At 36.8% G+C, this 26,617-nt stretch overlaps 1 protein-coding gene across 6 annotated transcripts; it reads left to right on the top strand.

The window, feature by feature from the left end:
• The first annotated feature begins 2,424 nt into the window (after window positions 1-2,424).
• Window positions 2,425-26,617, top strand: LOC108992488. Of its 6 annotated transcripts, none has more exons than XM_018967079.2 (12): window positions 2,425-2,686; window positions 4,506-4,582; window positions 7,918-7,993; window positions 8,074-8,146; window positions 8,257-8,308; window positions 9,276-9,337; window positions 15,645-15,708; window positions 17,030-17,087; window positions 17,411-17,497; window positions 18,218-18,311; window positions 19,768-19,872; window positions 26,033-26,617. In XM_018967079.2, the coding sequence occupies exons 1-11, from the start codon at window positions 2,598-2,600 to the stop codon at window positions 19,858-19,860; spliced, it is 825 nt and encodes a 274-aa protein (XP_018822624.1). In that variant the 5' UTR covers window positions 2,425-2,597; the 3' UTR covers window positions 19,861-19,872; window positions 26,033-26,617. The 6 variants fall into 6 exon arrangements, with proteins under 6 accessions (XP_018822624.1, XP_018822625.1, XP_035539519.1 ...); XM_018967080.2 differs by having other exon boundaries at window positions 2,450-2,686; window positions 26,030-26,617; XM_035683626.1 differs by having other exon boundaries at window positions 2,450-2,686; window positions 19,768-19,893.

Raw genomic sequence — 26,617 nt, 5'->3', positions numbered from 1 at the left:
AATATTTTAATAGAATAGGGATAGATTTGGAGAGTATGTTATTTGGTGTTGTTGAAAAGTAGCTATCTAAATTTATAAAAATAAATTCTCTAGTCAGATTTTGGCCTAACTTTATTGAATCTACTACTAATGCTTTTTGTTTAGAAAAGAAGAGAGCGAAGGTGCTTGGAGAATGAGATGAAATGATAAATTTATGAATACTAATGAAATCGTTCGTAAATAGTAATAAAATGATTTGAGTTAAGATATTTTATTGAATTTTAAAAAATGAGAAAGAAAAAAATTAAATAAATTATAAAGATGAAATGTTGTTAGAATATAATTTTTTAATATAATTGTTATTTTGAGATTATGTAATATTTAGATTTTGAAATTAAAAATTTGAAATTAAAAAATATTTATGTTTGAGTAATTTTTGAAAAAGAAATTTTAAAATAAGACGAGATGATATAAGATGTGTTTTCAAAACAATCCCTATATAAAGAGAAGCGAGAAAAGAGCGCACCCTCTATCTGTTTATCAATGACTTTCAAGAATATTTGGGGACTAGTTGGGTTTTTTCCTCCGCAATCTAATTCTGGTTTTAAGATTCACTCCGTTTCATTTTTAGATTGAATAGCAATTCAATTGCCGAAAGGCATCAATGAAACTAAGGGTCTTATCCTTTTTTTTTTTTTTTAAATAAAAGTAAAAAATTGCGGAAACTAATGATAAATATGTATGATAAATTATTAAATTATATTTTTGAAATTGTAGAATTTCATACATTTTACATCATTTAGTTTTTAAATAATAAAAAATATATGCTTTAATAATTCATGAAAACTCTGATTAATTGAGTTTTACATGGTAATTCTCAAGACATTATCTTATTCTAATACAATATATTAAGTTGAAAGAGATCATACTATCAATCCTAAATGAAAACAAAGTTGTTTTACGGAACTTGTGAAGTTAAACAAACAAATGAAATTAATTAAGCACATGTTCAAATCATAATAGTTATTCAGATTATTCCAACACTGAAGTCGAATTTCATACAGTTTAGTATTCGACATCACATTTTCTAAGTATACTTGAAAACTCAAGATTAAATTACACAACGTTTGAACTTCTTCACCTTATTGTGAGAATCCAATATAATAAAAGGTAAGTAATCATTAATTCAAATTCATTTACTAGAATGAGAATTGTCTCAATTTTCAACCCCTTTAATTCGTATTGGAATAGGACTCGATACCTATAGTATTCCAAAAGAGTTTTTTTCATTCAAACTAGAATCAATGTATGATAGAAAACGGATTAGTGTATTATAAATACATCCATTTGCTTTCTTTTTTTCATCACCTACACAATCTACCAAATTCTGATTCTAGTAGTATTGTCTGTCAAGAACCACCATGTCGCTTTGGAACACTATCTTCTTTACAATATTCTTGATTGCTTCTTTATTTTCTTTGCTAACTCTATTTGCAACATCTCAAAATGCTAATGTTTCAGCGATCTTCGCTTCTAGGGATTCAACCATTGATCCAAGCAACAATAACTACATAAAAACGTTATTTCGTAATGATCACCCACCTTATGGCATGGACTTCCCCGGCCAAGTCTCCACTTGAAGGTTTTGCGATGAAAAATTAATGACAGACTTTCCAATTGTTTCCTTGGGCATTAAGGAACTCTTGCCGGCTTACTTGGACTGATCAGGACCGACACTAACTTGTTTTCCAACATTAGCTTTGCATCAGCCGGCTCAAGTTTGGTCATGCATACAGTAGTTATAACACAAGTTTTGGATCTTCCAACTCAGTTGAATAACTTTTACGAGGAAGTTCGCAGGATTGTCGAAAATGCTTTGTTTTTAGTCAGTATTGGAAGCAATGATATGTTATTCAACTATTACGATATACCTACGAGGGCAATCGAGTATTCACTCCCAGGTTACCACCAAATGCAGCTCGAAACCATCTATGGTTTTATTGAGGTACGAACGACGTTGTTCTAAACTATAATTTTAATTTTGAGTTTCACTTTCCCATGGCAAGATTTTTAATTTTTTTTTTAAAAAAAAATAATAGATACAATCGTAATGTGTAAACGTCGTATAATCATTTTAAAAATAATAAATAAATATAAATTTATATAAAAAATTAATTAATAATAAATATCATTCTTTTTTATAATAACTGTATAATATTTTCGAACTTACGACAATGTTTCGTTTGGTTACTAAACATCTCTCAATTCATTATTATAATTTTTTTAAATTTCAATACAAAATATAATAAACAATTTAATTTTTTTAAATTTTAAAATAATAATAATATTAAAAAATAATATTTTAACAATATTTTATCATTTCAACTCAACTCACTTCAACATCCAAACGCAACTTTAACGTAACATTTTTCGAAATTACTAATTACTTTTATCGAAAGCTCACCGTATTATCGAGATTCAGAGAGGGAGAGAGAGAGAGAGAGGGAGGGAGAGAGAGAGAGAGAGCGCCCAATAGGGAAGGAAATTGTCTCTGGCTCAATCCAATTTTCATCCCCTAACAAGAGCTATTTTCTTTTTTCAAAATTTTCTTATTCGAGATGAGAATGTTCAATTCTTGGTTGAATCTATTCTGGATATTCTTGCACCTTTTTATTTTTCAATTCTCGCCCAGAATTTCCGCCATCAGGTAATCTTTTCTTCCCCTCGTTTTCGGTTTTCTCAATGTGTCGAATTCTCCATGGATTTCAATATCATTTGGGTTTTGTATGCGCTTCTTGGTTGAAGAGAGAACAAAGGAGAGGCGGAGATTTGAAATTTTTGAATCGCTGTTTATTGCCGTTTCGTTATTTGCTTCTTTTGGGTAAAAAATAGTGAAAGGTTGAATATTTAGTCACTCCTTTCCTTCTATTGAATTTGCTTCGACCGAATGACGCTTTTTTGTGTGAAATTTACGAAATGATTCGCTTTCTGTTCTGTTTTCGAGCTGTGATTGTGGGAAGTTCAGTTTGTGATCGCCTTCTTACAGTGTGTATCTATGCGTTTTATCAGCGAAATTCGTTCGTTTTGGTGATTCCTTCGAAAAGCTTTCATTTTTTAATTGCAATGTTTTAGCTAGCTATTTACCAAATTCAAATGAAAATATGTGAGTAAAATGGTTTTCAATGTGGGTGTGAAATGATGGTGAATTGTAGTTCAAGGGGGATAAATTGTGATACCCCATATGATATGGATAAGGATAGGTGGTGTATGAGATCCCACATTGCTTGGAAATGAGAAGTTCTTGCTCTTTATAAGGTTCCAATGGGGCTCCAATTGTATCATTGACTAGTTTTTTTGAAGTATAGGCCATGTGGTTTGAGTCTTCCATTGGGGTGTTACAACTTTCTATACACAAGTTCACATAGAGTAATTTGGCCTGGCCCATTTTGCAAAAAAGAACCTATACCCGAAAGTTTAGTTTGAGATCAAGCTTTCCTTTTACAAATAATCTTTTTATGATTTTAACACCTAATTGAAGAAGCACACAATGTGAATGGAGAGATTACTTTTATTATTCAATTACATTTTCTTTCTTTTTGGTGAAAGAAGTTGCCTTTTTGTTTTTTCCTAAATTCTGCATCACGTTTTTATATGTTAACTGTGTAGGCTGTAAAATGTTAAATTTGCTGACTGAAAAAGTAGAATGCAAATTAAAGAAAGAAAACATTTTGCATTCTTTATCATAAGGAAAATTTATGAAAAGGGACAATCTCCAACATATTAATTATCAAAAAAAAAAAAAATCTCCATTGTAACATAATGATGCTTAAAGGAAGAATATCAAGGTGGTACAGTGTTGGTAAAAGCACACTTCGGCATAAAGTGCATAGTGCCAAGGCCAAAGCGCTTCACATACCAAAAGCTAAATGCATTTAAAATAGTGCCCTTTAACGTGCTTTTTGTGTGAGCTTAAAGCACAGAAATGCATGCTTTTTGTAATTTCTTTTAGAAAAAATCATAAAAATTAAAAAAATCATAAAAACAAATTCAAGACACAGAAACTGATGTAATCAAATATCATCAAGTATTTATAGATCTTTGATCATTACATATCATTTTTAAAAATGTGCACTTTACGTCTATCATGTGTGCTCTTCTGCTTTGCACTAGGCTCTAGATGGCTTTTGTGCTGAAGTGTGCCTAGCACTTTCACCAACACTGAGGTGGTAAGCCTTTATGATATCATTCCATTTATTTAAATCTTTCCGTTTGCATTTGTTTGCAAGTGTGCACCTGCATGTGCATGCATTTGACAAAGATTATGGATAATTGATGTTTTGAGCAGTGGTTGTTATATTATACCAAGCATGATTTTTTCCCTTTGGAATCAAACATCCAAGTTGCTTCTTTGAAATTGCTGATATTGATTTAACTTATTTTGCTTTCTACATTTTTTTCCTTTGGCCCTATTTAATGCTATTGGTAATCAGGTTTGTATTCTTATTTATTCCCTTCCACCATTGCAGGAAGGATATTGGGTTTCTAGAGAAACCCATTTGCAGAAATACTGTACAAGGAAGATATTTGCTCTCTGATGATAATGGTGAGCATGTTTCCTGTTCAGGTTTCTATCTGGTTTGTATCTCTCTTTGTGACCTTTTTTCTCTGCATTATTAATATGAAAGATTGATATAGCACTTTCTCAAGCTGTAGTTATTCTAGATGTTCCCATAATGTTCTGGGTCTTTTTCTCTCGGTTTTGGTGGATAACTTTTAATAACAGTTTGGAAACTGACTTGAGTTGTTAGATAAAGAGTTATACGTAATGGGTGATTGCGACAATGTACCTCTAATCAAAGTTTTATAGATTAAATTCTTTTCAAAAAGGGATAATACACTTTACTTTCCTGAGTAATAAGGATATAGGATTTGTAAAATCCCTACCTGATAAGGTTAGGAATGCTACTTTCTTTGTGTGAAGCGGAGGTGGATCAAATACAAGCCTTAAGGGCACTCTTGTTGTGCTTCGAGGCGGTGACGGGTCTAAAGGTCAATTTGGGCAAATCTGAGATGGTGGCGGTAGGAGTGGTGCCTCATATCAGTACACTAGCAGAAACGTTGGGGTGCGTAGTGGGTTCTTTGCCAATGAAATATTTGGGCCTTCCTTTGGGTGCCACTTTCAAAGCTAGAGGTATATGGGAAGGGGTTATTGAGAGAATAGAGAAACGATTGGCAGGGTGGAAACGGTTGTATTTATCGAAGGGAGGGCGGCTCACTTTGATCAATAGCACTTTATCCAATCTACCAACTTATTTCTTATCATTATTCCCGTTGCCGGTAGGGGTGGCGCATCGCATCGAGAAATTATTCCGGGAGTTCTTGTGGGGTGGTCTGGGGGAAGAAACTAAATTCCATCTTGCTAGTTGGAACAAAGTTTGCTCTCCAGTTTCGAGTGGTGGTTTAGGTGTGCGCAATTTGAGGACTTTCAATAAAGCGCTTTTGGGAAAATGGTTATGGAGGTATCAAGAAGAAGGGGAGTCATTATGGAAGGAAGTGGTAGTTTCGAGACATGGAGGTGCTGGGGGGGATGGTGCACTAATGAAGTAAGGGGGGATATGGTGTGGGTCTATGGAGATATATAAGGGGGGGATGGCAGTGCTTTGAAAATAATGTTAGATTTGTAGTTGGTCAGGGCACTCGCATCAAGTTTTGGCAGAATGTTTGGTGTGGAGAGCGTTCTTTGGAGAGAGCCTTTCCAGCTCTATATAATATTGCGACTAACAGGGAGGCTTCTATAGCGGATCTATGTGTGACTGCCCAAGACTCTTTTCAGTGGAACATTTTATTCACTCGGGCTAATCATGATTGGGAGCTGTCTATTGTTTCAGAATTTTTTAGCATGATATATTCCTCAGAAAGATTAACGACACAAGATGATAGGCTACAATGGAGGGGCAAAGACAGTAAGAAGTTCTTAGTCAAGACATACTATAAAATTCTAGTATCACAAGGTAATGAATATTTTCCGTGGAAAAGTATTTGGAAGTCACGCGTACCTTCCAAAGTGGCTTTTTTTGTGTGGACTGCGGCACTTGGAAAAATTCTAACCACGGATAATTTAAGAAAGAGGGGACTCATAGTAACGGACTGGTGTTATTTGTGCAAAAAAAATGGAGAATCAGTGGACCATCTATTACTGCATTGTGAGGTGACGAGAGAGTTGTGGAATGAAATATTTCGTAGGGTAGATGTCGCATGGGTTATGCCAGCAAAGGTGGTGGACTTGCTTGCTTGTTGGAAGGGTCTAAAAGGTTGTACACAAGTAGCTGCAACTTGGAAGATGATCCCGCTGTGCATTATGTGGTGTATTTGGTTGGAAAGGAACGCACGCTGCTTTGAAGATAGGGGGCGATCGATGGAGGAGCTTCAGAATTTTTTTCTACACACTTTACTATTATGGTTTTCAGCCATTGTTCTTAATGGAAACAGTGTACATGAGTTCCTAGCTCTAATATAGTTTTTGAAGAATGTATTTAGGTGTTTTCTATTGTATACTCCCTGTGTACATAGGCCTTGCCTATCTTCATTCATATTAATGATAATTTACTTTTTACTGATAAAAAAAAAAGGAATGTTACTTTCTTACTAACCTATCAAAAAAAAAAAAAAAAAAAGGGTTAGAAATGCTACTTCACACTTTTCATAGCAGTTGATAATAAGAGTTCTATAAACAATATTAACTTAAAGTACCATTGACCACATTATTAAATCTCAACATTATAAATGAATAAAATTCAGTATGTTAAAACTTGAGAGAAACCACAATTTCATAGTAATTCTAAACATAAGTCATAGAGCCTACATAACGTTCACTGGGTCGTTGCCCCTACTATTAGCCTGCATAGTTATCCTCATTGCTACTTGGGATATTTCAAAACATATAAACAAAAATAAAAAGAGTTGCAAGCATCCTTTATCTTAGAGAAGTATCAAGTGAACAGTTTACACAGAAAAAAAAATGCACTTTCTTTGAAATTCTTGGGTCGCTACACACATATACAACTTGTGTCAGGGTTGGCGATCACAATAATCCTAACTCTGTTTCCATGGCCACGAGTGAATTTGCATTAGGTATGAAAGCACTCGATAAGCGATGGCTTACTTGGGTGTGTCAACCTCCGTGGATGACACAATGATGGTTGCATTGGCCTTTTTTGCAACCGTACCATGGCGCATCATTTAACAACCAAGATGTTCTTAATACAGTCACATATTCATACATCATCATTCATTCATTTCGTTCCTTTTCTTTTCTCATAACTTTCGTATCATGCGTATCCTTAAAACTTGCATGATGTGAGCACATAAATTAAATATAATGTAGCACAAGCATCACACTAAAGCATTTGCAAAACCTTAACTTTCATGTCTTATAATTGATGCATAAAAAGACTTACAAGAAAAGGCAAGTAACGTATTATATAATTTGAGAATGATTTTACCCTTTAATTAAGTCTCAGGCGTGACTGGATTAAGGTCCTATAAAAACCTATATGACACATCACTAATTTTGTTTCGGATAAGTATTATAATCATATTAAAAAGCGCCGAGGGGTGCAACCCAAGTGTATAGGAAGCATACAACGGAAAAAGATGTCAATTGATACTTCCCTTGATCTTTGTTGGGCTATATAGTGCTTGCTATAGCTGCCATTGGTACCCTAGTGTCCTTCAGCATTTGGGTGACTTAATTTTGGTGGCCATCTACTATGGTTGTTTCAAAATTGTTCTTAAATGCATGGTGGTAATGCCAGACCTGTTCTTGTTTTTTATGTATTCCTTCATTTTCACTTTAATTATTGCAACTTGACAAAGGTTGCACTGTTGCATTATTGCCTTTTCTTTCTCTTCGTCTCCCAAGTGATATACATATTGTAGGCCGTGTATGTGATGCTTTATCAATGGATCCAGAGTCTGGCTGCTGTCCTGGAAAAGCAGAGAAATTCTCTTGTCAGTGAGTTTTTCTAAATTAGACTCTGTACTACTTACCTTCAAAGCAACTTGGCGAGCTCACATCTGTTTTTCTTGTTTCAGTGGATGCAACCTTCTCTCGCAATGTTGCAACTCCTATGAGTTTTGTGTTTCGTGCTGCCTAAATCCGTCACGGGTATATTTGTGTTCCTTTTTTTTTTCTTTTCTTTTTCGGGTTTTATTTAATCCCTCTCTTTTTTCATAAGTATCTTCAATATGTAATACTTTTCTGGAGTTCTTCTGCAGACACAAAAGGAACAGGTACTGAAGGTGAAAATTGCTAAACAAGCAACTGCAGGTAAAATGCTGTTTCTGAACCAAAAAGATAAGGATAAATTGTACTTTGTTATAGAGAAGTCGTTTGTTCTTTTGTTGGAAGGTATAGTTTGAAAGTTTGACCTACATGGACTGCTATACCTAGCATTTAGATCTCATGTAGGTAATCTTTGAGTTTAAGGGGATGCTTGGGGAATAAGATGAGATGAGAATTTTGTGAATAGTAGTAAGCTGGTTTGTGAATAATAGTGAGATAATAGTGAGGATCACGGTTGTGTTTGGATATTGAGGTATTCTCAGGTATTTTGTGACTAATAGTGAAAAAATAATGATAGAATATTGAATAGTAGTGAATAGTAGTGAAAAGTAATAATAAAATAATGAATAGTAGTGAGGTATTCTAGAATATCTGAGGTATTCTCAGTATCCAAATTAGTCTGAGTTTTGGGAAATGAGAGAGAAAAGGTTGAATAAAAATTATTGTAAAGTTAAAATATTATTATAATATTATTTTTTAATATTATTTTTATTTTGGGATTTGAAATAGTTGAATTGTTTTTTATTTGAAAGTTTGAGAAAATTGTAATGATTAGTTTGAAAGTGTTTGTATTTGAGTGATGTTTGGGAAGGAAATGAGATGTGATGAGTGAGATGGGATGAGACGGGATGAGACCAAAACAATTTTCAAACATCCCCTAAAATTTAAAGTAAAATTAATTACTGTAGGTAACTGTAGTAATGGACCTTGCTTTTTTGGAGAAGAAGCAATTACTGTATGTGGGAAAGAACATTGGATCTAATAAGCATTGATGACTGATGGTTCATTGCTATGTTTGGCTTGGGTCTGGGTCACTCTTGATGTGGTTATTGATCCCCTATATGTGTTAATTGGATATGAACTGAGCTAAATTTGGTTTCTTTTCTAGGATATATCAGCCTTTCTGTTGAATTTCTTCCAGGGTGACATATATCTGCAATTGTTCTTGCAGGAACTTATGCTGGTGTTTTTGATTTCTGTGCCGGAAGGTGCCGTCATAATTCTGAGAGTGTGGTAAGTAATACTCGTATTATTTGATTGTGGTTTCTGCTAGAGGATGGTTGTCAATATTTCTTAACTTGGATTTTCTTAACTAATAAAATTGGTATGCCTTATCAATTGCAGTGATTCTTTAGGCTGTAATCTTAAATGATGACTTAGGTTTCCCTTTTAACTGACCAAAATTTTCATTTTCATTTTCAATATGTTTCTTCTTCTTTCAAGTTAAGCTAATGTATATAATCACATGTGAGCTGATAAATGTGCTAATGGTGTGATGAACGCTTTCTATCTTTATAGTGAGGACTTCCTAATGCGGCCAGCCTTAGAGGGCCAACTATAGTTGCTCCTGAAGGCAGACCACTCAAGTTACTCTTGTTATTACTTTTACTTGATTAACACTAAGGGAAAATCACATAAATTACTAATGTAATAAACGTTTACATGAAGAATAAGTGAACTCCTTGATTTACAAGAGCAAAATAAACAATGGTAATAATAATTTTACTAACAGTAACAATTTTCGCTCACCACCTACCAAGTTTAACTCTTATGTTCACCCTATATTTGCTGATGTGGACTGAAGAAGTTGTAGTGTGGACTCACGCTAGACTGGAAAGTCAGTCTTCTAGAAGTTTTCTCTAGAAGTTTTCTCTCCGTACACTGTGTGTTTTTTCTTAGGTTCTTTTTCTGTTCTTGTTGTTGTTGGAGCTTGGAATGTTCAATGGTGGTAGTTCAGTGAGGTGTTTAGCATGTAGTTCAGTGGTGTGTTAAGCTTTAGATTGGAGATTTCTCGTAATAGCGTATTGTAGAGTGAAGATGGGTATGAGGACAGAGGTCTTCATTGAACAGAAGGTATTTGTGTTCAGTAGGGAGAATGATAGGTGGTGGAGAATCACTGAGAATAGTTGGCGTGTGGTGAAATACATTTCATTAGAGCATGAGGCTTTGGGGTGGTTGGGTTTGATGGTGAGGGAGTGTGCTGCATCTTTGGGCTCCACAGAGTTTTTTAGAACTCGTAGAACTGGAAATGCAATTTTAATGATACAGAGGGGGTGCAACCGCAATGGAAGATATTTCTCCATTTCGGACTTTGGGCATGAAAAGATGAGAGGTATGTTAGTGGTTCCAGAGGGTAGGAAGAGTGAGGGGTGGAGGAAATTTGGAGATAAGTTGAGGGAGTTCATGGCTCATCCCTCTGCTTCGGGGGTGAGTAACAGAGTGAGGGTACTCCCATGGCATTCGCAGGCAGCTAAGAAGAAGGAGTCGAGGGGAGAAGGTGGTGCTCCTTCATTGATGGTTGATGCCTCAAGGTCGTACAGTGAGGTTGTGCAGAGGCAGCAAGAGGTGAGTGGAGTGGTGCCTTTAGTGCCAGAGGGTGCGCAGAGATCGTGCAGAGGCAGTGAAACAGATGAATTTCTTTTAAGGGGTCTGTGTAATATGGAGATTAAAGTGGGGCTGTTGTTGGAAGAATTGATTGAGCTTAAACGGGGAAGGAAGTGAAGGATTCGGGTAATGGGCCGGGAAGGGAAGTTGGGCTGGGATGGGAAGCAGGCTGGGCTGGCGAAGGGGGAAAGGGCCAAGGGGCCGGGTCAGGGTGCAGGATCAAATAGGGTCTGGAAGGCGACTCGGGTACCACCCGATATTTCGGGTCAGTGCCTAGCGCAGCCTTTCGGGACGCCGATATGTGCCGGAATGGTTTCGGTACCGGCACAGAAACTCCCGACCATCCTCGATGAGCATCAGGGTGAGCCGGTTCAGGCACCTCGACGGGAGGTTATCGAGGAAGGTATAGTTTCGACTAAGCAAGGGCCGATACCCTCTATTCTGACGTCCTCGTGTTGTAGGTTGTCAATGGAGGAGTCACAGAAGTTGCCGTGTGAGGTGGACGAAGGGACATCAGCGGTTTTTGAGCAGTCTCACTTGTCGGCGCATGGACTCTCCTTACTGAGGGCGCCGAGAGTTTATGAAGAGCCTTCGAGTGGATTTTGTCCGTCGCTGGTGCATGGGTTGGGGTTGGGGGAGGCTCAGAAACAGACGTGCGTAGGGGAGGGAGGTTCTGCAGTTTCGTTGGAATAGGGGGTTGGTTGTTTCTGAGGGGTACACAGTGGAACCAAGTGTTGATGTTTCTGTGGGGTATGCAGGGGAACCTAGGGTTGAATCAGAAGTTGTTTGTGGCTCGGAATTGGCATTATTTGCTTCTGTCAGTGATGCTGAAGGGGGGTCACTCTAACACCCTTGTGCACACTCCCACCCAGTAATTATGGGAGTTCTTCGTCAAAGTGGGTTTTCAAAAAAGTGGAGGAAATTCAGGAGGTCATTGGGATTTCGTTTGGAGGGTACGAAGAACAATTTAAGGCTCTTCTTGTAGCACTTGAGGCTAGTCATTCAAAATTAGCCTCTAAGCAGGGTAGGGAGCTTAAAAAGTTAACTTGCTCTATTAATTATGATGTGAAAGAAGGGAGTGGTGGAAGGGATAGATCGAGGGGGAGGGGTAACATAGTTGTTTATGAAGCCTAAGATTTTATCATGGAATGTCCGGGGGCTTAATGATCGTAATAAGCGCCTCCGAATCAAAGCTTTATTGCGGTTGTGGAAGGGTGATGTAGTGTGTTTGCAAGAAACAAAGAGAAGTTATATTGACAGGAAATTCGTGCACGGTTTATGGGGGTGTTCATACGTAGGTTGGACCTATTTGGCCTCTTCGGGAGCCTCAGGTGGTGTATTGCTTATGTGGGATAAAAGAGTGGTTGAGATGATTGAGGAATGTGTTGGAGAGTTTACGGTTGCGACTTTATTTAAAAATGTGGATGATGGATGGGAATGGGCATTTGCAGGTTCCTACGGTCCTAACGTGGATCGGGACAGGAGAAGGTTGTGGGAGGAGTTGGCGGGAGTATATTCCTTATGGGAGGTGCCTTGGTGCATGGGGGGTGATTTTAATACTATTCGGTTTTCTAGCGAGCGGTCAGGACACTGTCGTCATTCTTTGGCCATGGAGGAATTCAACGAGTTCATATTTGATCTAGATTTTATGGATCTCCCTCTGGTAGGGGGTGAATTCACTTGGTCAAATGGGCGGGTTTGGTCGAGACTGGATAGATTCTTAGTATCTCTTTCATGGGAAGCTAAATATCCGGAAGCAAGCCAGAGAAGACTAGCTCGAGTCAGTTCTGATCATTATCCTATCCTTTTGGATTGTGGGGGTATTCATAGGGGGCGACGGTATTTCAAGTTTGAAAATATGTGGTTAACAGCAGATGGGTTTGTAGAGAGGGTTAGTGGTTGGTGGTCTTCATATCAGTTTGTCGGTACACCAAGTTACATTCTGGCAAGTAAGTTGAAGGCATTGAAACAAGACTTAAAGAAGTGGAATTTGGAGGTGTTTGGTTATATTGACAACCAAAAGATTTCACTGTTGGAGGAACTGCAGGAACTTGAGAATAAAGAGCTTTTGGGAGATAATACGGAGGAGGTGTTATTGAGGAAGGGAGCGGTTATGGCAAATTTGGAAAGGGTCTTGCTATCGGAGGAGATTTCATGGCGTCAAAAATTTAGGGCACTTTGGTTGAAAGAAGGTGATAGATGTACGAAGTTCTTTCACAAAGTGACTAATTCACATCGACGTAACAATGCCATAGAGTCACTTCAATCAGGCTCCCAGGTGATATCTTCTCCTTCTGAGCTTGAAAATCACATAGTACAGTATTATGAGTCTCTTCTTTCGGAATCGGTTACTTGGAGGTCGAAGCTTGATGCTTTGCATTTTGAGGAAATTGATTCGCAGAGAGTGAGTAATATGGAGAGACCTTTTGTTGAAGAAGAAATCCACAAGGTCATAGCTGGCATGACAAAGGATAAAGCGCCGGGGCCAGATGGTTTTTCAATGGGGTTCTTTCAAACTTGTTGGGATATTGTAAAAGGTGATGTTATGCAGGTTTTCCATGAATTTCACGCCTTTCAGAAGTTTGAAAAATCCATTAATACATCCTTTATTGCTCTTATTCCTAAGAAAAATAGGGCTTCGTCTATTGAAGATTTTCAGCCGATAAGCCTGGTTAGTAGTGTGTATAAGATAATCTCGAAGGTCCTTGCTAACCGGCTTAGTCCGGCATTAGAACATATTATCTCCAAATCTCAGAACGCTTTTATTCGTGGGAGACAAATTATTGACTCAGTTCTTATTGCAAATGAATGCTTGGATTACAAGATACGGGAGGGAGGTTCAGGTGTTCTGTGCAAGCTTGACATGGAAAAGGCCTATGACCATGTGAATTGGGAATTCCTCTTATACGTGCTTGAGAGATGTGGCTTTGGGATTAGGTGGATTGCATGGATGCGTCAGTGTATTTCTACCGCCCGTTTTTCAGTTTTGGTTAATGGTACACCTGCTGTTTTTTTGCTAGTTCCAGGGGCCTTCGGCAAGGAGATCCTTTATTGCCTCTTTTATTTGTCATAGTTATGGAGGCTTTAAGTAGGATGGTGCAGGCTGCGGTTGGGGGAGGGTTTTTATTCGGTTTTCAAGTGGGTAATGGTGAGGATGGCAATATCACCATATCACATCTTCTTTTTGCAGATGATACACTAGTTTTCTGTGAAGCAAAGAGTAGCCAGATCCAAACGTTAAGAGCATTGCTACTTTGCTTCGAGGCAGTGTCGGGGCTAAAGGTGAATCTGGGCAAGTCTGAGATGGTTCCTGTGGGTGCGGTTCCTAATATTCTCAGGTTAGCTAGACTCTTGGATTGTAAGGTGTCCTCTTTTCCAATGAAATACTTGGGTCTCCCCTTGGGAGCATCTTTCAAGAATAAAGCTATATGGGATGTGATAGTGGAGAAAATAGAAAAAAGACTGGCTGGTTGGAAACGAGTGTACTTATTGAAGGGGGGCCGTCTCACGCTTATCAAGAGTACTCTTACTAATCTCCCCACGTATTTTTTATTTTTGTTTCCTATGCCTGTTGGGGTGGTGAATAGGGTGGAGAAACTCTTTAGGGCGTTCCTATGGGGTGGAATGGGAGAGGAGAAGAAATTCTATTTGGTTAGATGGGAGACTGTATGCGCTCCAATTGTGAATGGGGGGTTGGGTGTTTGTAATTTGAGAATTTTCAATAAAGCTTTATTGGGAAAATGACTATGGAGATATAATCTGGAGGAGGGGTCATTGTGGAGGGATACTGTTGATGCTAGATATGGGGTAGATTGGGGTGGGTGGTGCTCTAAGGAAGTAAGTGGAGGCTATGGGGTGGGTTTATGGAAATATATAAGGAAGGGGTGGCCATGTTTTGTAAATCAAGTTCGCTTTGTAGTTGGTGAGGGCAGTCGTATCAGATTTTGGAGGGATGTGTGGTGTGGAGTCCAGGCTTTGGAAAGAGTTTTTCCGACCTTATATTCTATTGCAGCTGATAGGGAAGTTTCAGTGGCTGATGTGCGTATATTCTCTAATGGAATGCATCTGTGGAATATCCTTTTTAATAGGGATCTACATGATTGGGAATTATCTATTGTTTCAGAAATTTTCAGCTTATTATATTCCACGGAGATTCCAGCGACACAGCGAGATAGTTTGAAATGGAGGTCTAATAACCATAAGTTATGTACAGTCAAGGTGTATTATAGCATCTTGACAACACAACTTGAGATTTCTCCGTTCCCTTGGAAGAATATTTGGAGGGCTCGAGTGCCCCTTAGAGTAGCTTTCTTCGCTTGGAGTGCAGCTCTTGGGAAGATACTGACCACGGATAACTTGAGGAAGAGATGATGCATAGTATTGGACTGGTGCTATTTGTATAAGAAGAATGGAGAATTTGTGGACTATCTATTACTACATTGTGAGGTAACAAGGGTGTTGTGAGATGAGATCTTTCTGAGGGTTAATATTGCCTGGGTTATGCCTATGCAGGTGGTGGACTTGTTGGGATGTTGGTCAAAGCTGCAAGGTTGCAATCAAGTGGCAGCAGTGTGGAAGATGATCCCGCTGTGTATTATGTAGTGTATTTGGATGGAAAGGAATGCCCGTTGTTTTGAAGATAAGGAACGCACAAGTACGGAGTTGAAGAATTTTTTTCTCCACACTCTAATGTGTTGTTTTTCCAATATTGTATTAAATGGGGACAATGTTCAGGAATTCTTGTCGTTAATTAGCCTTTAGAATGTCTTTAGGAGTTCCTTTGTATATGTCCCGTGTACAAGGATTACGTTTATTTCATTCATATATATAATATCTCTTTTTTTTACTGATAAAAAAAAGAAGTTGTAGTCCTCTTGATATGATTGTGAAATGCTATAGTTTGTTATACTATTTGAAATGAGTTTTAACTTTTCAGGTTCATGAAAATGCTTACCTTAGTGATTTCCATCACTGCTTTTCTCTGCCATCAAATTCTTCGGGTGAGTCTACGTATGAATTTGTAGTTATTATTTCTATTGGGTGCACTTGTTTGCTACATCTTTTTAACCATTATTTCTATAGGGTCTGGGCCATTTGTTGGGCCCAGAAATGTGTTCCTGGCCTTTTTGGGCCCAGAAACATGTTTTGTGCCCAGTGGCCTTTTTTAGAATTAACCACGTGGAATGACATGCGAGTTAATTAGAAAGAGGACCCTTTGTTCATTTTTTGTCTATCAGCATTAATCAAAAACACGTGGCAGCTTCACAGATTGCCACATGTCAGCTTTAGAATTTTAAAGTAATTCATTTTAATAATAGTAATGATAAAAAAAAAATAAGATTGTTATAATAAAAACATATTTTTATTTAAATATAACAGACTTTTGAAAACCAAAAAACACAAAACTGGAACGGCCACTGGCCCACCATGAGTGTGGCCCCAACCACGTGGTGGGCAAGCTTTACTGAAAGATAACATTTATATAATTCTCTTGTGCTATACTTGATCTCCACATGATATTGATAACCACTCAATAAAAAAAATTATTTGATAGTAATAATCAAATTAAAGTACGTGCTTCAATTAAAATATACTAATTCGGTCATGACCAAAAAAGCTCAAGAATTATAGGTATTAGCTTCTATGCTAACATAAGCAATAAAGTACCATTCCATTTAGCAGCCAATTTGGACTATCGAGTTCACATTCGATATTATGATCTTCAATTATCATCTAAATAACCAACAATATTTGTTTACATTCTTTTCTGGGTCTTGAAATGATACTTTATAATTTCTTTTAAAAAAAATTATAAAAGCGTGCTTTTTTGTGCTTTTAAGTTCACACAAAAAGCATGCTTAAAGTAAGCCATTATATCATACAGTCAACAATATATTAAAATAGCTTCCAATTATAAATGAGCATCCTCGGTCACTTTCAATCTCATTTATACATGTACATTCTTTTCCTTTAATCCGTTGATGGCTTGTACAATCCTTTATGTTTTATGACCATCAATAATGATTTGTGATTTGTGAATCTCTTTTATTTAATAAAGTTTTATTTGTTTTCATTTTATAGAATTTTTTTATACCTAGCTCGTATAAAGTTTTTTTTTATAAATGTTAAGTAGCATTCTTAAGTCTACAGGGAGGGTGTGTTACAATTTTGTATGTGGTTCTTCTAGGTTCTTTCCATAGAGATATAGTGATTCCTTATTGAAAACAAGATTCAACTTTTAGATTGGTTTACTTATCAAAAAACAAAAACTTTTAGGAAGACTAAATGGAATTTTGCATGTTTTAAATTCCTCTGCACCAGGGGCCGGTAATACACAACTTGAAGGAAGACTAAATGGAATTAACGTTATTGTTGGAAGGTGAGTAATCATGGTGATTGTTTTTTGTTTCTTCGATTCAATCTATTTAATATGGACAGAGTTTTCCTGCGGTTGGTCCAACCCATCTATAAAAATGACTAGTGTCCATTAAACATGTGACAAGCACATGCTTTTTCAAAAAGTTATAAAACTGCCATGTTTCCCTTCATTAAAAAAACATGTGCTTCTCACATGCTCAAAAGACACATGGAAATTTCTTAAATGGGTTGGAGAAAGTTTCATCCAACCCAGTTTAGAGCAAAATCTTGTCCATTGAATTTCCAACTATAGCTTACACTTTGAACCCCTCACTTGGGTGATAGACAAAGTGAGTCATGCGATTCAGTTTGCAAGTCAAATGGGCAGTCGTGCGTCCCAAATAAGCTTTTGGTGCTGAATCAATGTGAGATGTAAGTTACCTACCCATTATGCATTTGTTCTATTATATTTGACCATTTTCTGAGATATTGTTGCTAAAATATCACAAGGTACTGTTTTCTTTGTGTCAACGATCTATGTGCAATTGCCGGGATGAAACTATGCGAATTCAGTAATTCTCTACTTTTTTTTTGTGACTACCCAAAAAATTTGCTGTAAGTAAAGATATGTTTATATTCTACCTGCGAACCTTTCTGCCCTTCTGTGGGTGGTTTTTTTTTCAGGGAAGAGTTGATTTTTGACAGTGCCTTTTCTTCTCTTTCCCCATCTCTTTTGGACGAAGGAAAACAATTTTATGGGGCATTTGGCCTTCCTATGAATTGATTAGTTGCGCAAAGAAGAATCACATTCATAGCATTTATTTGATCACAGATACTAATTTACTATCTTGATTTTTAGCTTCTTAATATTATGATTGAGTCTCTTTTCTTTTCTTTTATTTTGGGGAGGTCATTATGATTTTACCTACCCTTTTCAATGATTAATGAGCTTTTATGTAAAGTTTCATAGGCCCGTTTTAAATGCCTGGAGACCAATCTTCCTTGGGATGATATGATACTAGCTGCCTAAGAAGTTCCATTGAGCAAACAAGAATATAATGCATTTTGACTTTCCCTTTATAAGTTAATTACTCTTGCTTTCTATCAGACTAATACATAAATTGCCCACGCTGTGATTTGTTTACGAAACAGTATGCAGAAATATATGACCTGCAAAGGAGCTTGCTTGGCAAGCATGGGAGCAGATCAACCTGCAGAAGTTGTTGATGATGCCCCTAAAAATCTGGTATACTTGCGCTTTTGCACCAAAGTTTTCATATTTCTATGCTTTGTCTTTTCCTAGATAACAATGCTGATTAAAAGTGTGTATTCTATCTATTGAGAGATTGGTACTCATAGAAGGTTCGATATTACAATATGGGCAGTCAATGGCTAGTCAGTTTTGATTTGTTTTTCATTCCTAGTTTTTTTTTTTTTTTTTTTTCTCACTTAGCATTGCAACATCTTAAAATTCTCTATATTGCAAAGATCATCTGGTGTTGGTGTTTGGAGCACTTCTACACCATCTTAGATTAAATATGATATCCCTTAACTTTTTTTGGTTGGGAAATGCATGCCTGGGAGGGGAAATTCCATAAACATTGAGGGCCATCAGTGCAACCTTGATCCATACCTCATTCCTTAAACATAGATTTGTGTTACATAACATGTGAGCCCATACGTGCTTATCCTCGAAATGTGTGTGGGTGGAGGTTTTGGGGAAACTGAGACTAAGGGCAAGCCGGAGGAATTCCCCTCTCTTGTGGTTTCAAATTTTTAGCATTAGTCCTTTCTATATAATTTCCGCCCATCACCATTAATAGATGACACATGGTCTTATCATAGGATGCCGCGCATGAATTTATTTTTTCTTAAAAAATTAAGTTAAAAAATAAAAGATTTATATAAATTATCAGGAAAAAATCTCTTATTTTTTAACTTAATTTTTTAAGAAAAAATAAATTACGCATGGTGTCCTATGATAAGACCATGTGTCATCTCTTAATGGTGATGGACAGAAATTGTAACAGAAGGGGCTATTGCTAAAAATCTCAAACCTCAAGGGAGCTATTGCACAAAAAAGAAAAACGCATCCTAATTCCAAATTGGGCATAGCACAGGGGGTGTCCCATCAAAAAATTCTTTTTTTATTCTGTTTTGTGTGTTTTGGGGAGGCTTGTTGGTTTCATTTACAAGTCAATATAGGCTGAAGGCTACCCTCTCCAAAATTCTTTTTTGTACTCGGCCTTTATGGGGTTGCTTGAATCCTTAACTTCCACATTGGAAGGATGCCAGTAGCCCTCTTCCTCCACTGCAATAATGATTCTGTTCTGCTCCAAACAGATGCAAGTTTCATATTTATTAACTTTTTGTTGCCCAAATCTTTAGAGCTTCTATATATTAAAACTGCAAGGCTTTTTTTTTTATTAATTTTTTTTTTATGATATGGCAGTTATTAGAATCAAGATCATATATCGTCCTAAAGTGTGATCAAAATGTTTTCCTGAAACAAAGGGAACAACTCAAAATTGAAATGCTGTTGTTTTGAACATTCATTTCAACAATACAGGCGTGTTTGCATTTAGAAGAGAAATCTATGTAAAAATTATGAAACTTAGCATTAAATTCAATCCTGTTATGCCAATCAAAATTCAATCCTGGTACACTTAACTAAACTCTATCTGTTCTTTGATGACTTTCAGAATCCTGGAGCATGCTTGTTTACTCGAGCACAAGCGATGCTTTCTTGTGATGGTTCACATCCATTTACCAGGCGACTTTGCCCCTGTGCATAGTGCATCTACTTTGTGAGTTTTCATTTTCTCCATGTATGTCTAATATACCATTTCCTGTTATGTATGACTCTCTGGATTTATCAAATATTAGCATTGTATTTAGTTGTCTGTTGTGGATTTGCAGTGTACCTACCAGTGATTTTGATGTGATTTCTGATATGGGATTGTATTAAAGTTGTACTCACATATGTATACATTTCCACCTCGAGTATTTTCTAGTGTGGCTGTATGCATATCTACATTGCCAATGCAGATTATATAGCGTAGTTGCAAAACCACAAAACTTGGCTACTATCTTAAAACTGCTACTCTATTCCAGTTCACACTAGGCAATAGGGCCTGCTGTAAATTATATTCCAAAATTCCCAATTATTTTTTAATGAAGCATATGAAATAACTTATTATAACAACTTGTAAATGGAATGATTTGTTTTTTTTTTTTCCATTTCATGTCATATTTTCACAATATATATAATGTATCATGTAACTTCAAATTGAGTAATGCTACATACAGTCGTAGAGTGTGCAAGCATTGCGCAATCACTTTTAAAAAAAAATAGGGTCCACTATTAAAGAGATTGCGCAGCACTTGTGCACTCCACGACTGCTATGGCGCCCCCAGCCCCCGTTTGGGATTGGATGGTAACTGAAATGTCGGGATATGTAACACAAGGCTACACACCCCTCGTACATGACAGATATTATGCTATGCACCCCTAAGTACATTAGCAGTATGCAATAACGTAGCAATGAAAAAATAATAAAGGTCAGATGATCTAAGTAATGTGATAAGCAATTGCAAAGCACATGGCACCGTACTAATATCATATCCCAACATTTTCCAAAAGCATAAACATGTATCATAAAGATATAGCATCCCAAAATCATAGAGTATAGTTTAAGGAGTCGTTTGGATTCAAAGATGAGTTGAGATGAGTTGAGATGGGTTGTGAATAGTAGTGAAATTGTTGAGATGAGTTGAGATGAGTTGTGAATAATAGTGAAATTGTTGAGATGAGTTGAGGTGAGATGGTTTTTGGATTGGAAGTGAGTTGAGATGGTTTTAACTTTTTAGAGATGAGATAGATGTGGGTCCCACAAATTATTGCATAGTGTTTTGAATAAATTTGTTTTATTTATAAATATATTTATTCCTTAAGTAATAATAATTTATAAATTATCTACCCAATTTTTTATTTTTTATAATATATTTTATAATAATATTTTCTGGATTATAATATTTTTTTTCTAACGGAATTTGTTTGTAAAATATTAAATACAAATTGATTACAAAAAATTTTTTTAAAAATGATTTTTAAATTGTTTCCAAAATCGTTAAATAATAATTTTGACTATTATATATAAAATAATTTTTTATTTTACACCCGTGTGAAGGAGGGCTGGGTGAAGGCGTGGGTCTTCATTTGCATTCATTACATAATTGCATAGAAAAGTAAAAAGCAACATAAGCTATTTTGTCCTATATGAAAACAAATAAAAAGTTTGGAGAGAGTTTGCTGGGAAGAGTTGAAATGTTCTGAAGTGATCTTCGAATCCAAACCACGCCTAAGTCTTCCACAACACGGAACCTCCTCAAAACATAGTTTCACAAAAGTTGAGATCTAAAACCATAAGTCTCATCTCTTTTTTTTTTTTTTCCACAAAATAATTTAGGTTCCTATTCTCCTCATAACTATTGGCCCCTCAGGAGACAGACACCAGAAGACCCCATGAGATTGCTGAGGCTCGGGCGGTATCAAACCTAAGTCCTTTGCTGTTGCCTTTGTGTCAACCAAGGCCTTCGAGACTCGCTCCAGATAAGTAGATAGCTGGTCCATATTCCACCAAAACTTTAGATTCTTGGATGGTTGATAGATCATAGCATCGATCTCGGTCTCACTAATACTAATTAGGATCTCCCTGAGAAGCTTAGCTTTGTGTTTTAATGCGTCAGCAGTATATTCATGACGAGCTTGAACGTTGTACTCGTCCTCTATCAAGGAACCGTCTAGGTTCATGTTTCTTGGGTGTTTGGGGTATTTGTAACAACTTCTACTATTTCGGTTGGGGAATGGTAGTGGAAACCATAGTTTTGAATTTCGTACCGGCGGTTCGGCCGGTACAGGTACTATATCTTTTTCGTTCCGGCCAAAATACAGGCCGGTACCGAACGTACCGGCCTCAATTTCGGCCAGTGTTTTTTTTTTTCGTTTTTTCAAATTACAAGCTTATTTTTTAACCTCCAATTCAGATTAGACTATTTATAATTTATATATATATGTATTTATATATAATTTATTTATATATAGACTATTATTTTTGAATATAATTTTTATATATAATTTATTTATATATTGACTATTCCGAAATGTTATCCTGAAATGCTATCCCGAAACGGTACCGGTACATAAATATTTCTTTCCAATGCCTTGACCGGTACAACGTCCGGTACGGTATTCAAAACATTGGTGGAAACTACCACAATGAGATTTCAAGAAATTTCAGCAAGTAATTACACAACATACCACAATTAACACAAGCATACAAGAGGTACATCATGAAATGCATGCATGGACATGTATTTGACATATGACTTGACCATTTTCAAAAGACTTGTAACAGAAACTTGACTTTTCAAAAAAACTTCTTGACTTTTCTTATTCACTTGATCTTAATCAGAGCTTGCCCTACAGAACATATCACAAGATTTGCATCGAGTGATTCTTATCACATAAGCTCTTATTCTTGTTCAGAGGGTGAACACAACATGGTTCCCTTTAGCACTGTGTTCCTGCTAGTTACCTCACCATCAACGGTCCGTACACCATGATGAATACGTCATAAACAGAGATTCATATTAACTCAACCTTACTTCATCGGGTTACATGCCTTATGCACCCTTATGCACCCACTAGCGTTAGGCGCTTCCTCGCTCCATCATTTTTTGAAAAGAATCCATTCGAGACTCGTCGACGATACTTTGTCAACCAAGGGGTTATCACTATTCTTAAACACTCTAGAGTGGACAAAAGAGTTCCACTAGAACATTTTCCCGCCCTAGCACTTGCGGTCGTGATAAACTTTGTAAACTCTTTTATTTGAAAACACTTTTTGAAAATACTTTTCCGAAATGCATGTGACATGAGACTTATAACATGCGTACTTGCACTTGACATAAGACGTATGAAATGCCGTACATGAAATAACCAAGCATAATATGTTCAATTCATAGCATGATAACATAAACCATATGAGATATCAAAACACATACATGGACTCATGAAAAGGGCCTTGGCCGAAACATATAGAAGCCAAAACATGAAGAATCATTACTTGAACATGCTTCAAACTTCACACATATTGCTTGATAATCAAAGCATAATAAAACAAAGCATAAAATCATGTTATTTGAGTAAGATCCGAAACTTTCAAGACATAATATAGCCGAATCATCAAGTAACACAAATCAACCACAATATTTTTCTTAAAACAGAAACATGCTTAGAACATTCTTTCCATTTTCATCTTAAACCAAGCATATCATTCATGTAGTATTCATATTCCAAGATCACATAAGCATATTCAAACAAACAAACAAGAAATAACAAACAAAGCAACATAACAATGAAATGATTTACACAAATATATACAAGTATTAACCAAGAGTAAGTTGAGTGTATACTTGCAAAACTCTACGTAAGGAAATACTAACATGCTGTAAATCCAAATGTGCTTCATTAGAAAGTGCCTAGAAAGATCCTATTTCGTGTTCTTGAGTGTGTGACGATTTCTAGGGCATCACTTGATCTCAAATCATTTGGCCTTTAGGGTCTTTAGGTCAAAATCCCTTCATTTCACTCATGTTATAAAAACAAAACTTAAAATAAGGTAAGTACACATGTGGTGATCGAAAGCATGGAGGTTATACATCCCCCACTATTCGGCTTCAAGGGTTCCTTGAAAACCCTAAAACATTTTTCCATAAAAATGGGTAAAAAGTGAGTGTATTTCACCATTCTCGAAATCCTATAAGATTTGAATCTCATTTTGAGTTGAGAAAGTGGCTTGTGTGTGTAAGACTAAGAGAAAAACCGATCCTTATCTTGTCTATCCTTGATGGTGGTGAAATCCTCTCTTGAAAAGGAATCCTCCTTGTTTGGTTGGCGAGAAAGTGAGAGAATCTTCAAGTGAACATGTGAGAGTTGTGTGGAGAGAGTGAGAGTTCATGCAAATTCTAAAAAATGGCAAAGGAAAAGCCCATAGGCATGTACTCCCTCATTTTTATAGTAGTCTCCTCACTTCCCTCTTTGGTTGCTTCCAAAATCCTTTCCTGGATGACAAGTGACATGTGTTTTCTCCTTCCCCTTTCTCTTTTGCCGAAAAGGCTCTTAGAATCCCCACTTGGATTTGCATTGGGTGGGGACTACTTGGGGTGGCGTATAGGGTTTCCTCTCCCTTGGTCGAAATCCCTTCTTTCCCCTTTATGCCCTTCATTTTCTTAAGCAAGTGAATATCTCTTTAAGGGTATCTTTGTAAAACATCTCATGCCTCTTCCTTTCCCAACAAACAACCTTTGGCATGGATGACAAGTGGCATGGGCGTGTGCCTTGCCTATGGCCGCCCACTTCTCCTTCCCTTTGTTGCTTCATCTTCTATTGCTCCTTCCCAAGATGACTTCTCATGTGCCATTGGTCTAAAAATAACCTAAGTGACAAGTGGCAAGTGAAGAGGTGCATTGGAAATGTGGTAGCTGAAATCCTAGGGGCATATTTGTCTTTTGATACAAGAGTCTCTTCATCTAATCTTTTAGAAGCTTAACGCATGCTTGACACTTGGCAAATTCTGACAAAAATCCGAAATCCCATGTGCCCCTTTCAGTTTCCCATGCATCTAACTTCCTTCTTCTTCCCTAGGCTCCTCTTTCCAAGAAATCTATCTTGGAACTCGAAATAAGGCCAAAACAAGGTTCTAGGCGTGTGGGAAAATGGGTTGGCCGAAAATCCTTTAGTCTCCCTAGGTTCCTTTTGTCCCTTGATTCTTCTAGAAGGTTTCTAGCATGTTTACAAGTGACAAATCCTCTAGGGTAGGCGTGCAAGCCATCCTTTAGTGTTTCCCTACACTTGTCTCTCCCCTTTAGCCCACTATGAAGACCAGATTCATAGTGCAACATGTTCATGACACATGGCACTAGTGACTAAGGTTTGGGCCATGGACCTAAAGCCATTGGGCCTGGATTTCTAAATAGGGCTGAAAATTACAAAGCAATCTAGGGTCTCTCCCCTCTTGGGCTCAAATCACTAAATCAAAGACTCTAAGGCCTTCCAAAAGTAACTAAGGCTCTTAAAAGGCCATGGCGACCAAGAATGAATTCTATGGGCCATGCTTACAACTCGGGTCATCACAACTTCAAATATCATTTCTCATAGTATAAAGCCTCCCAGGCTGCCTTCGGTTTTTAGCTTGGACCCTACTGGCATTGTATTTCTATTTTTTCCCTTTTTACTTTCTTTTTAAGGGTTCGGGTGAACACAGAGGGTGAGGAGCATTCTGCCCCTTCACTCTTCTGTTAAATTGATGAATGCACAATGATAATAATCTTAGCTTCAAAAAGGGAAAAAAAAAAAAATTCAGTTTTGTCAAGGACAGTTGAAGCATGGAAATTATTTTCTTGAGATCTACATATTTGCTGGAAAGGTTGTCAATGATGTGGGTGAGAAACCCGGTAGTTTATTTTAAGAACTAGATATTCATTTTCTTATCAACTGATTAAGCTGTTTAATCCATAAAAATCATACATAGGGCTGGTGTGTGCCAAAGAACTTTCTTATTACAGTTGAGGCTTTTTTATTTTCTTTTTTCATTTTTAGCGAGGACAATAGCTTCTGCTCATGTATCATAAGTGTCAAATGTTGTCAAATGTGTAATATTCGTAATGGGGAAGATATATTCACCCCTTTATATTGTTTAGCTTCTTGGCATCAATTTAACATTGCAATATCCTTCTTACTTATAAAAAAAAAAAAAAACATTGCAATATCTTTCTATTCTTATAGTAGTGAGTGAAGAATGCAATTACAGTGTGAATTGCTTGAGTAATCCACTCTCTCTCTCTCTCTCTCTCTCTCTCTCTCTCTCATATCCTATTGTTTTGTTTTGATTTTGGAAAAAGGAGAAAGAGGTGGCGTCATGCCGGTTAGTTTTACAGCAGAATTATTGCAACTGTGCAACTTGCTTGTCATCATCAGGGAGAAGGGGTTTACGTCTGCTGTCTCATTTTATCCTCTGTTTTTCTAAGTTGTTCCTGGTGGCCATTCTACAAGAAACCATTCAATTCTAAGACGCAATTACTTGTGGCAGAGAGTAAAAAATCATTCCTGTCTGGGTTCTTGGTCAGCAGCTTCAGACATGATTTATTAGAGGCTCACGATTGGGTTAGTCATTTTCAGCCAAATTGACCCTCTGCCGTACTATTAAAGGTTAGCCTTGTGCTCACATAAATGGTTACGATACAGAATAGCTGCGAGTTAAATGTAAATAATATATCTTCTTGCGGGCGAGTGGGAGGAAAAGTTTGTGCCTCTTCCTTGATGAGATTCTACAAATAGCTAACCTTTTTTTTGTTTTTAAATTCTTTCTCATCAAAAGATTAGTCGCTTGTCCTTAACACTTCACCATAGGGTGGTCTGCACTCTACATCTGGTAACATCAGTAATGGTTTGTATTTTGTTTAGATTGAGATCTGGACATTTCTTTTTTA

The sequence above is a fragment of the Juglans regia genome, chromosome 12 (assembly GCF_001411555.2).
Source record: "Juglans regia cultivar Chandler chromosome 12, Walnut 2.0, whole genome shotgun sequence".
In the NCBI taxonomy this organism is placed as follows: domain Eukaryota; kingdom Viridiplantae; phylum Streptophyta; class Magnoliopsida; order Fagales; family Juglandaceae; genus Juglans; species Juglans regia.
This window is presented reverse-complemented; position numbering and strand designations above follow the sequence as displayed.

Bases quoted from the DNA above. Each gene is read 5' to 3' on its own strand.
- LOC108992488 (XM_018967079.2), top strand. From the start codon at position 2,598: ATGAGAATGTTCAATTCTTGGTTGAATCTATTCTGGATATTCTTGCAC. The intron at 15,709-17,029 runs GTGAGTCTACGT...CCTCTGCACCAG, and splicing joins TCTGCCATCAAATTCTTCGG to GGGCCGGTAATACACAACTT. The intron at 17,088-17,410 runs GTGAGTAATCAT...CTTGGGTGATAG, and splicing joins ATTAACGTTATTGTTGGAAG to ACAAAGTGAGTCATGCGATT.